The sequence below is a fragment of the Anabas testudineus genome, chromosome 2 (genome assembly GCF_900324465.2).
Source record: "Anabas testudineus chromosome 2, fAnaTes1.2, whole genome shotgun sequence".
Lineage (NCBI taxonomy): Eukaryota > Metazoa > Chordata > Actinopteri > Anabantiformes > Anabantidae > Anabas > Anabas testudineus.
In genome coordinates, this window is record NC_046611.1 from 14,176,546 (window position 1) to 14,191,968 (window position 15,423).

Here is a 15,423-nt window from a genome sequence, read left to right on the forward strand (position 1 = left end):
TGGAAGTATGGATAATTGAGCTGGGGATCGAACCCCCGACCTCCGTGCTGGTGGTCGACCCCTCTCTTCCTGTTTCCTCTCCTTTGATCTTGATCACATGATCTGATTCAGCTGTGTGTTGTTAGCAGGGAGATGCTAACAGGAACAAGCTAACTGAAAAGAACTGAGTCACAGCAGTTTAAACAGAATCAGACGTCTCACAAAGAGGCAGAACTGAAATGTTTTCTGAGACAGGAGACTTTAGGGAGTCACCTGTGTGAGGACTGAAAATTGTGGTCACAGGAACATTAAACTGTCAAAACTCATAAAGTATAAATGAAACAAAGACGCTGACTTAAAGGGGAAAAGTTGAATATGTTTAAAGTTTAAATGACGTTTTCTACGACAAAGTATGACGAAACAGGAAGCTGAACAAAGGCTGGACTAGACGGGGTTAGTGGGGCAGGAAGTTCTGTGTATGAGTTTTTAATTTGTTCCTCCCACCTGCTGATTTCTCACTGTGTGTCTGGAAATCCTCAGCATTTAGAAAAGTAACTAATGACATTGATTATTTTGTTCACCTTAATTTATTGAGCCAGGATGTACCGAGAAGCCTGTTTTTCAGAAACACTGATCATTTTAACAACTGGAAGCCGGAGCTGGAAGAAGAAGACAAGTGCTGCTTCTTCACTTGTCCCAGATTTCATTCTGCTGGTTCACAGATTAAATACATTTTACACAAAACATGTCCTGAATATTGCTTTAAGGGTTTCTCACTGCTGTCAGCGGAAAACACAAGTTTCATTTTTATTTAACTTCACTGCATCCACATTGTAAAGACATCAAGTCTGTAGTTATGATGGAAACTCATCAGCTGTACTGAACTTATTTATCACTTTAAAAACATTCATATAAACATCATTACACAGAGAAATGTGTTAAAAACACAAGGCTGTACGGACCTGGAATTAAAATCTAAACACTAAGAAGACTGAACTGTACTTGTTCCCCAGTGTTTGCAGGTGCTGTCTATCTAACTGTTGTTCTAAATAAAGAGTAAAAGAAAAGAAGGAACTAACTCAAATCTAATGTTGCAGTAAGAAATGTAAGATTCAGAAAGAGCAGAGGGATGAAATGAAACCAGACACTACTGCAAACACATAAATACTTGATACGTACTTCAGAAGGACAAAGGAAGCTGCAGGAGCTCAGTCGAACAACATCACCACACACTGTCCAAAACTACTCACTGCAACCAGAATCACTGCTTAACTCACTGAGTAGAAGTACTCTTTGTGTACTGTTACTTGTAGTAGTTGTAGTAGTTCCTTTTCTAATATAACTAACGTGTCTGGTTCATTCAAAAGTACTTTTATTCACTGTAAGTATAAGTACTAATACTGGAGATGCTGTGGATGGTTCCACGTTCTCTGTGCTGACCTTCGTGCTGTCTGCAGTGTGTTTGTGGTTCCTCCTGTGGATCATGCTGGAGCCTCACTCGTCTCTTTGGTGACTGTATCACTTATGTCTGTCACAAGAGGTGGTTAAAAAGAAACTATTGTATTTATTTTGAAGACTGTGAAACCCAAAAACCACTCGTGAACCTGTTTGGTGTTTTTCTAATTAAATCTTTGCTCTTCTGACTTGTTACATATGTGTTTTGCATTTGGGACCAAAGTCTTCTATTTACCACAGTAAGAAGCATTTGAATGTAGAAACAAGACAATATAAATCAATATATTGGGCACCGTGTGAGGACGTGCAGCTCCTCCATGTTGTCTTACATGTGCCTGTTTCTGTGCTGTGATCACTCGGTGGATACGTCTACATCAGTCAGTGGTCTCCAGTAGGAACCAGTCTGTACTCTGTGTTTAGATGTTTCAGGTGATATGATGAGTTTGACTGTGAAGGTTTTTGATGTCAGACTGATCCTGAAGAGGAAACTGGTTTGTGAACAGTGTCAGGATGATAAAGGACGAATGGTAGTCGATGCAGTAGAAGTATTAGTTACACAACAGTAATATTATTGATAGTGAAGTATTAGTTTTAGTGTAATATATAACAACATAGTATTTATTAGTACAAGTAGTACTATCACAGTAATACTAATAATAAACTAGTCACATTAGGACAGTTCAGTAAGTTAGTGATAACTACTAGTGTCTTCTTCTTCTTCTCTTTCGGCTTTTCCCATCCGGAGTCGCCACAGCGAATCATCCTTTTCCACCTAAATCTATCATGAACATCTTCTACCCTAACACTAGCCAACCTCATGTCCTCTGTTAAGACATCCATATATCTCCTCTTTGGTCGTCCTGTTGTCCTCCTGCCTGGCAGCTCCATCTCCAACATCCTTCTACCAATATACTCACTATCCCTCCTCTGAACATGTCCAAACCATCTCAGTCTGGCCTCTCTGACTTTGCCGCTAACACAGGCAACGTGAGCCGTCCCTCTGATGTACTTGTTCCTTATTCTGTCTAACCTGGTCACTCCTAAGGAGAACCTCAACATCTTCATCTCTGCTACCTCCATCTCAGCCTCTTGTCTCTTTCTCACTGCTACCGTCTCTAACCCATAGAGCAGAGCTGGTCTCACCACTGTCTTGTACACCTTTCCTTTGAGTCTTGCTGACACTCTTCTGTCACACAACACTCCTGACACTTTCCTCCACCCGCTCCAACCTGCCTGCACTCTCCTCTTCACCTCTTTTCCACACTCCCCATCACACTGAACTGTTGACCCCAAGTACTTAAACTCCTGTACCTTCTTCACCTCAGCCCCCTGTAACCTAACGCTTCTACCTTGATCCCTCTCGTTCAGACACATGTATTCTGTCTTACTACGACTGACCTTCATGCCTCTTCTTTCCAGAGCAAACCTCCACCTCTCTAGCTGTTCCTCTACCTGCTCTATACTCTCACTGCAAATCACAATGTCAGTGATAACTACTAGTGTAGTATCAGTAAAAGTACATGGCAGTAATATGAGTTACAGTGCTGGTGGAAGTAGTACTTGTTGTTGCAGTGCAGTAATATTAGCAGTAGTAATAATAGCAGCAGCAGTAGTAAAGTTACCAGTAGTCATAGTAACAGTAGTACTCTCTCTCCTCTCCTCTCCTCTCTCCTGGAGCTGCTCTCTGCCGGTCTCCGTCTCACAGGGATCTGTCTCGAAGCGGATCTGTTCCACGTCCTGGTTCCTGCCACAGACCAGCGGGAGGCAGCTGGACCCGCCCGAGCCGCGTCAGCGGATCTGGATCCGATCAGCAGGGCGGAGCTGCGGGGACAGGAGCTGCGGTCCACCGGCGTCTGGCTCCGGTGTTTTCCTCCTGTCACACTGCGGAACCTCTGCTGCGCCTCCAGACGCCTCAGGTCCAGATCCAGATCTAGCCTCTGACTGTAAAACCTGTCAGTGTAGATATATGATGTGGATCAGTAGTTTGTGTTGTAAAGTTATTGACAGCAGTAAATCAGTGTATATGTTACTGAGACTGTACTGTACATACAATAAAGTACCAAGAGTCATAATGTGCAGAATAATACTACAGTAATACTGCAGTGCACAAGTGATACAGTACGAAAGAGGTATGTAGAGTACCACTGTAAAGTACTACAGGCAGATTATTAATGTATGAAGTGTTTACTACTGTAACACACCCACATATATCCAGTGTTATTAAGGTCAGTGTCAGTACTACAGCAGTACTACAGTAGTACTACAGTAGTACTACAGTACTACACAGGCAGTAGAGATAATCTGATAATTGAGCTCAGAGGATTTTCTGAGTGATGGGAAGCACAGCGGAGAGGAGAGAGGAGGAGGAGGAGAGGAGCTGCAGGAGGAAGAGGAGGCCGCTCCGACTCCACATGCCTGTAAGTCACTGTTTACCTGTGTGTCTGTTTACCTGTGTGTCTGTTTACCTGTGTGTCTGTTTACCTGTGTACTGTTTACCGTGGTGTCTGTTTACCTGTGTGTGTGTGTACCTGTGTGTCTGTGTACCTGTGTGTCTGTTTACCTGTGTGTCTGTGTACCTGTGTGTCTGTTTACCTGTGTGTCTGTGTACCTGTGTGTCTGTTTATCCTGTGTGTCTGTGTGTGTGTCTGTTTACCTGTGTGTCTGTGTACCTGTGTGTCTGTGTGTGTGTCTGTGTGTGTGTCTGTTTACCTGTGTGTCTGTTTACCTGTGTGTCTGTTTACCTGTGTGTCTGTTTAACTGTGTAACTGACCTGGTCACAAACTGAGCTGTGACACAAAAGGTGTCAGTAAATCAGAGGCTTTTATTCTGAAAAGCCTCTCTCCACAGAGAAAACACACAAAGCGCTGAAGGTCTTAGACAGAAGAACAAACTCAAGGTGTTTATTCCAAAAAAAGTGGTGAAATTATTGACTCTCAGGTGGATTTGATGGTGCAGCTGTTGATCACCTGTTAGAAATCTGACTTGGCCTCTAGTTTCCTGCAGAACGTTGCTGACTCAGCAGATCTGTGACGGTGGGGAACATCAGAGCTGAATGAAAGAAGTCAGACTGTTGTTCTGAACAGAGAGGAGCTTTCTCAGAGCCACATCATGGTGGACTGAGGGTTTCTAAGGGAACAGAAGAACAGAGGACTCTCACAGGGTTTGTGAAAACTGGGCCAGTTTTATCCAAAACAGGATCAGACACAATCAATATCAAATAAAACAGTGAAGCAGAGCAGACACGGTATGGACTCCACCTGATTTTAGCCCTGAATCAACCACCTGTTACTTATTTTAAAATTGGGCTGAATTTCAGTACAGGTTGAGGTTCTGGTTCCCAAAAATCACCTGAAGCATCAGGGAACCTGCTGCCGGAGGACGGGTTCTGAGAGCCTGTTGTACCTGCAGTGAGCTCACGTTAATATGTGGAGATGTTACGTCTCAAACTGTTGTTTACTGTAGAGACTGAGCTACAGATCGTGCGGAACGGAGGAGCAGTAACATCTGGATCCTTTCTACTCGCTCTCTGCTCTTTGTCTTTTTGTGACACAATGAAATTGTTTGTCTGAACAGACGAAGCTTTGTTCACTGAGACAAACGTATGCATCAGTGGGATCAGGGAAAAAGTCGCAGGTTGTACTGAGCACTTGTGTACTTGTACATGTACTCTGATGTACACGATGACGCCTGGGCAGGATGATTGACAGCAGAGGGGGTGGAGCTTACAGGTGATGCCCTGCAGTAGGAAAGTGACACAACAGCTTTAAAACTGTAGAGTCAGCATGACTGCATCTGATTCCCACCAAAACACACACACACACACACACACACACACACACACACACACACACACACACACACAAGTCTCTGGTGAAAAGCAGCAGATGTGATGTTCAGCACTGATCTGATCTGTCGCTCGGAGAATCTGTGATTTCAACAATTCACACAGATATATTGAGTCTGTGTGATGTTTTCATGTTGTCACTGAGTCTCTCTCCAGCCACCAGCTGTCCTTAAACTTTCCCTCCAGTTCCCCCAACCTGGCTGTGCCCCTCCCTCCTGCTCACCTGTTTCTCATTACCCAATCGCCTCTGAGCATATAAACCAGCCCCTTCCCACCCTCACCTGCTCAGATCAGTGTGTTCCCCCTGTTCACGGCCAACCTCCCAGTTGTGGATCTTACCGTTTGGCTGCTCCTCTCACACCTGCCTGTCAGCATCACCTGTAAGCCTGCTCCTCATTACTTGTTTTATTAAAACCTCCTCACTGCTTCTGTGTGTGCTGTAAAATATATATTCTTTGGCACAAATAACACACGTTTTTTGACTTGAGAAACTGATATAATCAGGACAAGTTATATGAAACCTTCAAGTCATTTGTGGTAAGTCAAGTCTCTTCCATGTGGAATGTGAGATCTATCATTTATCTAAGGAATCTGAAGCATTGGTCTGTCGTTACTCTCTTATCTGTTAACGTATCAGCACTGGTTAGTTCTTCGGTATCTGATCACTGTAAACAGGATGTTTTAATCTAATGTTGTGAGACACACTAGTCTAGTTCTGCAACTGACCTGATGTTGCCTCAGAGCTAGAGGAACCTGGCTTAGAGTCTGCTGATCTGAGTCTACTTGTGGTTGTGTGGATTTCCTTTGCGTACTCGCAGGTTCACTGCAGACTCTAAACTGTCAACAGTAGTGACTGTGTCTGTCTCTGTGATAGACTGGAGACCTGTCCAGGGTGTATCCTGACTCTTGCCCATTGAAAGCTGGAATAGGCTCCAGCTCTTCTGTGACCCTTAAGACAGAAAGTGTTTAGAATGATGGATGGTTGGGAAGTTTCCTTAATACTAAGATGCTAAAATAAAAAGTTAATCAGAGGCTGCTAATGAGTTCCAAATGTTGAGTCTGATATATTTAGTTTATTAGGAAACAGTCTGAAGTCAGTCTGCTCCTGCATTAAATCGTTCTTCAGGAAGGTGAAGTTCAGACTGTTTCAGAGAGGAGTTGATTCACCTGCTGTTGTTGATCTTTCACACGGAGCTCCTTATTTGTCACTGTATTTACAGTTTCATGCACCTCTGGACACATTCCCTTTTTCAAAGTTTCTTTTGAAGTGACGCTTTTCTTCATACATCTGCATACACTGAATGAAGTTTAAATAAGGCTTAAATACAAATTAAATGGTAACTGTGACTCTACAATCAGTATAAGTTTGTCTTTAGTTCTTTTCATGCCAACGAGCAGCAAAACGTTTATTCAGGGAGGTTTAAACGGTTACATTTACATAATCTGCAGAATAAAGCTGAAGATGGATAAAGTTTGTAACTGTTGGTCAGTGATCTGAAACAAAAGGTGGCAAAAAGCAGCAGCTTCATCATACCTCACTACAAGTTGAGGGGAATCTTTTGCATATAAAGTAACATGTAAGAATGTTTTATACATTATGACATATAACATTATTCAGGCCTATAGGTGGCAGCACTTCACGCTGTTGGGAAATATAAAATCTGGGCTGTTATAAACTACAGAGCAGTGAATCCGTCTCAGGTCAGAGTTCATCATCTGAGCAATAAAACACTTTGTGTCCTTCATCTTCAGCTTCATCAATCATTAAACCTGATTTTATTCATGACCCACTTAAGACTTTATTGTTTCCTGAACAGAAACATGCCTCTGAGCATTAACATTAAATATCAACACGTCATAAATGTACAGCAGAAAAAGATGAAATACAAATTAAACCAGAGCCGTCAAACCAAAAACTGCTGTTTAAGGTTCTCGTGAAGTTCCATATCCACTGGTGCAGTTTTTTTTTACTTAGAAGCTGCTAATTTTGGAAACTAACTCTCTTTAAAAGGACATTTCAGTTTTTAAACATCTGGCCTGAGATGGAAAAGTTTGTATTAATAAAATCTATATTAATATATACACAGTTTGTGACTGTTGATGGGACAAAACAGGACTTTTGGGAGTAAATTTTGAGAAACTGAGATGGACCATTTACTTTGTGGTTTTCTGACAAATGAAGCAACTAAAAAATCTATTTACACAACATTTATTGGTGAAAGTATTAAATTAATTACATCTTCATACCGACGGGTCAGACACAGATCATTAATTAATCTCATATAAGAACATTTTTATCTTCTCTGATATTGGGCAGTCTCATTTTCAGCACCTTGAAGTGGATGTCTGGGTTTTGAACTGAATGAGTTCTTAAATTAATACACAAACAAGCTACACATATGTACTACAACACGTACAAGCTGCAGCTTCTGCAGAGATGTATGAAGTTTGATTTGAAGGAGAGCTAAATACATACAGGATGTTGTCATCTGCATAAACATGTATATTATAAATCAACACAGACCTTCCACTCTTCTCTGATCTATACTACTATTGTAGTACTACTATAGTACTACCATAGTACTACTACACAACCATTTTGACAGCATGAAAAGAACAACATACAGACACATGAGCTGCTGTTTAATGATTTACCTCAACAAACCTTGTTAATCAGCCGCTATCAGCCGTTCATCTGACCTGACAACAGCGTCACTGTGAGTGTGTGTCAGAGGATTAGATCCAAGTGATGATGGGTGTGTTTGGGTTCCTACTTCAAATCCACTGTAATCACGTTTAATCTACCTGTTGTCCAACAAATAGCCTAATCCCTGAGCAGAACAGTGTTGTAGAGAGAGGAGAAGAGAGAGAAGTGTGTGGATGAAAAAGAGTCGTGGAGGAGCACGGGCAGATTTATTGGATTATTGGAGGATTAGTTCCTGAGTTTGAACCAGGTCAGTTCTCATGTCTTCATCAGTTTTTTTGTGTTTTTTTCTGGTTTTAAATTGATTGTTGGGAACTAGTTAGAGCTTCTTTCTTTGGAAAGCTGCTGCAGGTTTTAATAATAATAATAATAATAATAATAATAATAATAATAATAATAATAACTTAGGAAGCTAAAGTAAAACTTTTAAATGCCTAAATACAGCAAAATAAATGAATCATTTTTATACCTTTAAATTTACATTTATAGTCACTTTCAGATCTACAGTACCACCTGGGTTTTTCCCTGTTCTAACACAGTTAAATTTGAGTTTGTAGATTCTGTAAACATGAACGTATGAAGCTTCTATTTGTGAGTGCTCAGGTTGTTCTTTGTGTTTTTTATACATTTCCAGTTACTTGATTCACGACTGGATCATTAAGTGAGCATCCGTGGGTTTCTGATTGAAGATCGGATGTTTTAGAATTTGTGAACTGTGTGGTTTTCTAGACATTTTCATCATTCTTTGATCCAGAGGTTGTTCCCTGACTCTTCCTCACTCTCTGCTCACCTGGTTCCAGTTCCCAATCAGCCTCAGTCTTTATACAGCTGCGTTCCCATCCTGGCTGTTCCTGCTCGTCCCTGTTCTCTGTGTGGTTTGACTAATCTTATCACAAAGTTCTGCCTGAATTTTGGACTGATGATGCTATGGTTTGAATTTCTTACCAGTTTGGACTGTTTGGCTCACCTCTTGGCTCTCTGGTCTGACAGATGTTACTGTTAACAGTTTTCTGCAGCTGCCTGTCTGTCTGAACTGCTACATGAGGGAGGAGGGGTAAATGTTGTAAATATTGTAAAGTGAGACAGTGTTCAAAGGCTTGGTTGTGTTGTACACTTGGTTTCTCCTCCGATGGACGTGACACATTTTCAGAATACAGGCTGAATAATGAAAGTCTTTAATCACAATGTGTCTAGTTTGACAACCATGTTTCCTCTGAGACCATGAATACGTAGACTTCTTCTTCAGAGCCTTTGCTAATGTGATGTGAACAAAACTTGCTGTATCTCCTGATGCTGTGTGTTGTGTAGAAGTTTGAGGAGAGATGACACCTATTATTTGACCAGAGTTTAGTTTCCTTCATTTGGTTTAGTCCACTTTGAGCTCTGGTTGTTGTGTCAGAGTTGGTTTTACTCATGCACTTTATACCGGAACATGTGAATTAAAGAACCTGTTTGACACATGCTGCTGACGACTGCAGCTGTGACCTTCACAGTGTTTTATCTGCTCAGAGAATCAGAGCTGATTCAGCAGACGTCAGTGAAGCTTCACATTGATGTGGAAACAAACGTATCTGAAGCAGGACCACCATGAGCCACACTGTGGTTTAACCAGACCACAGCTGAAACGGGCTCACGGACGTGTCCGAGCTGTTACTGTGTCCTATGCTGCTGTTTCCACGTGTGTGAAACATTTGATGAGTGACTGTGTTCAGACTGTCTCTACAGTCAAATAAGATGTGTGAACAATTACAGTAAAGTGAGTTTTGCTCTTTTAGTTTTCAAATGACAAATTTTCTTGTCTCATTAAATCACCTCACTTGTCTTTAGCAGTCAGCGTGTTTAAGATGAGTTTATATGCTGATGCTCACAGATGAATTTTAAAGAAGTTCTTAAGAACCAGTGCCTTCAGACTCCTGTCACGCTCTCAGCTTTATAATCTCTTTAACTCAGGTTGTTGGTTGAGTTTTTTGTGACTCAGCTGCTGCAGTGATGAACATCACGACTCACACAACCTTGAAAAACGACCTGTGACACACACTGAACACAGTTTGATGTTAACGAGTTCAAATCATCTGTAGGGGAAACGGACAGCGTTCAAGTTGTCACCACAGATTGTACTGTGTGTGTCCTGTTTCTGTGCTAGTGCTGACACACACACGTGTCTTCAGTGTCTTTCCACCGTGTCTCTTTACATTCACCTCAGTTTAATTCAACAAACAGAAAATTCTCCTCCACCACAGCAGCTCCTCTGATGTCTGATGCTCTAACATTAATGTGATTTTTGGAACTAACATATTAATAATATATATAATATATTATTAAATATTTGACTGATAGAAAGAACAGTCCTGAGAGCTGTAATTAGTCAGTGAGAGACCAGTTACTCTGACATTGACTTCAGGCTCAGGGTGGTTTTTATGATTTAGGACTTGATGAAGACTGAAAACTGAAAACCTGATGATTCTTATTTGAGCTCTGCAGCTTCTGATTTCTGGAAGTGCGCCGGTGATAAACAAGTGAAAGTCACACTGAATCTAAATATGTGTATCAAATCTGTCTTTTCAGATTTTTCTCAAACGTTTGACACAAACTGCTGATATAAAGCACCAAAGTATTTTACTGCATATTTGTCACTTTTGCAGGAATCAGCAGACAGACAATATCAACCCTGCAGGTTTTACATCACCTGTACCTCACGTGTCCATTTAAACCTCATAGACAAAGTTTTTGTAGGTGAAAACTAAATAGTTACAGACGTCTTTTAACTGTTTAACTGAATTGAATTCACAGTGAAAACGTCCTTCACTAAACTATAGACACAGTGATTCAGCAGAAACGCAGCGAGGGAAGAAATAAAAAAGCTGTCCACTCGACAGTGTGTGTGTGAACTCTCTCACTCTGATCTGAACGATGGTTTCCATGGTGGCGTGTGCAGATCCAGAGACTCGCTCACCAAATATCCCGGTGTTTATGTTTAAGTACTTGTGTTTTAAGCATCTTTTTCTGGAGACGTTGTGCAGGTTGGCAACGAGTACATCTGATAAGATGGGAACAAATGAGAGAATGAAGCAAAGACGAAAACAATGAAACATCACAGCAGAAACAAAGACGTCTGACAGCAGCAAAACAAAGAGGAGAATAAAACTCCACCAACTCCTCATCAGTACACTGTGAGCGTGTGTGTGCGTGTGTGGGCGGACACACACGGTCCAGATCCGAACCATCAGTTTCCAATGGCAACAGGAAAGATTCAGGCTCCTGAGAACAGAGTGATGCCAGAAGGCGAATAAACCCTGAACTCTGACTTGCAGGAAGGTGGACTCGGTCTGTGGTGTCCCCTAAGAGAAACACTCCACCTTCACATCAGTGTGAAAATAACATGTGGAAGTTTGAGCCTGTGAAACGAATCAGGTTTACAGGAGTAGTTTAACCTCCTCTTGTCTTTCTCTCTGACAGTCAGATGTTCATGTTGATGTGAGGCTGCAGCAGCGGCTAAACATGGAGAAACACATAACAAGCTAAAACCTACAAAGACTGCAACAATTCACACTACAACACTGTTTCTACAAACAGGAAGGAGTAAACACTGGAACACTGGTCGATAACGAATGGCAGTTCTGGCAAGAAATGATCCTCTAAATCTTGTAGGACCGCTCCAATTCTCACATGTTCTTGTACAAAAATAAACATCGGCAGTAACCAGCAGCTTGTACAGTGTTTGAAAGTAAAGATGGATCATGTCTCACCACTTTGTGCCAAACTTCAAGGGGAAATTATTGCTTTAAAAAGAATATTTCTCAAAGCAAGACTGCAAAGACTTTGTCTTTTACCGTATACATTCATTTTATTGCTCTCACTGCAAAAAGGCAGAACACAGAAACTGCTCTGTGTGATGTGAGGGATCTATGAGCCCTTAAGCAGCAGTGCATGAGAAACATATATGCACAACAATATGCACGTTGGCTCAGGATCACTTTGGAAAACTGTCACTAAACACAGAATGTCGCTGCATCCAGAAATGTAACGTGAAGCTCTAGAGGAATCCAAGAGAGAAACACAGTCATTAAAGCAGCAACTTTATCCTGGAAGTCAGTGGATATTTCAGCAACACAACACCAGATCTCATTCTGTTTATTTTACAGTGTGGCACAGTGTGTGTGTGTGTGTGTGTGTGTGTGTGTGTGTGTGTGTGTGTGTGTGTGTGTGTGTGTGTGTGTGTGTGTCTGACTAACCTGCCCACAGTCCACATCTGTCTCCTATTGGAAATGTCTGGAGCATCATGAAGGAAAATCAGACAACAGACTGTTGAGCAGCTGATCCTGTAAAAACTGACAAATATTCCTCAGTATCCTCTAAAGGATACTAAAGGATTAGAAATGAGGTTTATTATTATATATTAATTTATCTTTAGAGACAGTTTGAATTTATTAGATTACACTTTTAACTATTTCTAAAATACTTTTCCTCCATTTTGTAAACCACATAATTGGGACTGGTTTTGATTTGTGCATTCTGCTCCATTGCATTTATCTGTAGTTATTGAAATAAAAAATAATCAACAAGTGATGATATATTATTAAATTAAAGTATTTAAAGTCATTTCCACTTTCACCAGTTGCAACATTAAAGTGAAAACAACACTTTCATACATAAACATTTTAATTCAGTAACAGAATTTACTTATTCTGAAAATGAGTGAATGAGTCTGAGTACTTTTACTTTTGGTAATTTACTTTCTAACTGGAGTCAGATTCTTTGTTTGAACAAAAACTGGCCAAAAGTTTAGATTGTGACAAATCAAAAATCGAATGAGTCTTAATAGCAGCAGTAGATGAAGTACAGTGGGGCTGGTGAGTGTGCTGTCCGTCTGACCTCTCACAGTGTTCAGTTTCAGTCATGTTGTCGCCTCAGCAGATGTTTTACTGATATTCTGAGACTCTCCGTCACTGCCTCTATGTTTACTCGATGTTGCATGATGCAACAGGAGAAGTGACTCCACCTCAACACATTTCCACTGTGGTCTGCAGTTTGAACGCTGACAGGCGTTCAGAGTTATTTAGGTCTTTACGCGCTGAAATAAAACAACAAAACTCAGTGGAATCACAACTTTTCTCTTGTTTGTGGCAGCAGAGACATTTGATGTTAGGAAGTTTCCCCTCTTAGTGTGATGTGGGGGGTTTGTGGACATGATGTTGACTAATATTATAAGTGTTTGTTTCACAACATAGAAATATTCAACGGTACAGTACTTGGGTTTCGCAGATGCCTCACCAGTGATAATCTTTGCAGAGATCACGTCTAATTCTGCCACGTTGCTCTGTTTTCTCGTTGCAGTATCCTGCACTTTAACCAATGAAGTCTTCTGTCTGTGTGCAGGACCTGAGCGTGTTTGCAATGCCCTTCCTGGAGGGAGATGCAGGCCGAGCAGAGAAAGACGGCAGCAGGAAGGTAAACACAAAACTCAGCTGACGCATTTTTAACGTGCACAGGTGATGACGTCGCTGACAAACTGCTGAGTCAGCAGGATGAAGCTGCAGTAATAAGACTGTATCTTTATGATTCAGTCGACTGTTGTTGGCAGCTAAAAACTGGAAGATGCTCAATGTCATTCAGTTTTTATCCACAGTACCAGAATAAGAATAAGAAGTTTGCTGTTCTCAGATTATCTAACCATATTTTGTATATTGATAAACTGGTCTCACACTGTAACAAATAAAAATCTGAGATTCTTCTAGATTTTTGTACAGAAAGTGAAATTTATAGTTGAAAAACAACAGAAAATTAGTTTATGTGAAAATAGTTTGTTACAGTTCAGTAGTTAGTGTGAAAGTTCAAACTTAGGTTCAGCTGATGCAACAGACTGAAAAAAGGTACCATGGCCTCCAGAACATACAACACCTCCTCCTGTCCTGTAGGGGGAGCCAGTGTGCCACTCTGCCAGCCCCACCAGGAGCTTCTTTCATCGTTCTCCATTCAGCCGGCCCTCGAGCCCCCGCTCCGCTCCTGCTAGGACCTCCACCTCCAAGATGAGCCCCAGCTTTGCCAAAACCATCTTCCCCTATCAGACTGGACCCTCCCAGGAGGAGTCACCACCAAAGTCTCCACGCAGGTAAACACACCTGGCGCACCTGGTACAGGCTGGGGGTAGAGTATTCAGGGGCAGGGGCCCAACCTGGGTCCAGTTTTAAAGAAGGTGGATATTTGTTAAATGGCTATAAATAAAGACTAAAGTTTAACACATTATATTTTAGTTTATCTAAAGTAATAAATGAAAAATCAGCTGCTTTAAATATTCTAAAGTAACATAGGATCAATGTGAAGCTGCTGTTTGGACTTTTGTAAATGTCATGGACAGATTGGACCACACCTGGTCCACAGAGGAGCCAAAAGAGTCCAGACTGAAAGAAAAGTGTGTGTTTGTTTTGTGTTGCCTTCGCCTCCTTTTAGTGTCTCTGCTTTAGTTTTTCATTGTCTTTGTGGTGTTATTTTTCCTTTCACTTATTTCAAACAATATTAACAGTATAACACTTCATACTTGGTCCTGGGTATCTGTGCCCAGTAGATCTGTTGATATTGACAGATCTAAAGCCTGGAGGGAGGGGCTGACTGTGACTGTGTGTTCTTCAGGTTGAGCTTCAGTGGGATCTTCAGATCAGGCTCCAGGGATTCAAACCACCAACCTTCATCCTCCCCAGTCAGCATCAAACTGTTCACCCGCAACAAGAGAGACAAGGCCAGAGGTACGCTGTGTTACTGTGTTACAGTGTGTGTGTGTGAGTGTGAGTGTGAGACAACACTGCCACCTGTTGATCATGTTGCAGTAGCACACGTCAGTCCTGCACTGCAGACAACAGAAACAACAAACTGCACTGTCATGATCTGCTTCCTCGGGTATTAAAGCGTCCGTTCACCCAAACTCAGAAAACAAAACAGAGCACAAACTAACCTCTACGCTCCATCATTATTCATCCCAGCAGTGTGGTTGTGTTATGGTTGTCAAATTATGATAAAATAAGTTAGAAAAATAACAGAACGATGACATTGAACAGAAAAATGCTTTTATCTAAAACTCAGGTTGGTCCACATAAGTACACAAAGACAGAAACAGACACTCAGTCTAATCTGTGTCAGAGATGAATCGGACAAATTACACGACGCACAGTACAAGGACGCTACTTATCCTTGTGTGAGAGTGTTTGTGCACAAGGACACACACTCTGTCTCTGTGCAGATAATAGTTGCTCTTTATTCTCTGCAGAGTTGTTTTTTAATGTTTGTTCTCTGATGACGTCGCTGACAGAAACTGAACTTTTTTAACATAGTTAAAACTTTTGTCCACGTTATTATTCTGCTGCCTGCAGACACAGCATCACCTCCCAGACTGAAACACAAAACATGTCAAACAATGATGTTTATTTAAGGTGGGATGTGTGGTAATAGT

General features: G+C 41.3%; 2 protein-coding genes across 3 annotated transcripts in view; both read left to right on the top strand.

Annotated features, from left to right (window-relative positions):
* LOC113163498 (protein NLRC3-like) overlaps nt 1–15,423 on the top strand; it is a 228,039-nt gene that overhangs the window by 82,439 nt on the left and 130,177 nt on the right. The window lies entirely within an intron of this gene.
* Nucleotides 3,776–15,423, top strand: part of LOC113163264 (5'-AMP-activated protein kinase subunit gamma-2-like) — a gene marked incomplete at its 3' end in the record, with an annotated part of 33,484 nt that continues 21,836 nt past the window's right edge. The window contains exons 1-4 of the mRNA XM_026361724.1: nt 3,776–3,851; nt 13,359–13,430; nt 13,898–14,091; nt 14,610–14,722. Of these exons, the coding sequence (XP_026217509.1) occupies nt 3,846–3,851; nt 13,359–13,430; nt 13,898–14,091; nt 14,610–14,722 (385 nt within the window). The remainder of the gene's footprint in view (nt 3,852–13,358; nt 13,431–13,897; nt 14,092–14,609; nt 14,723–15,423) is intronic.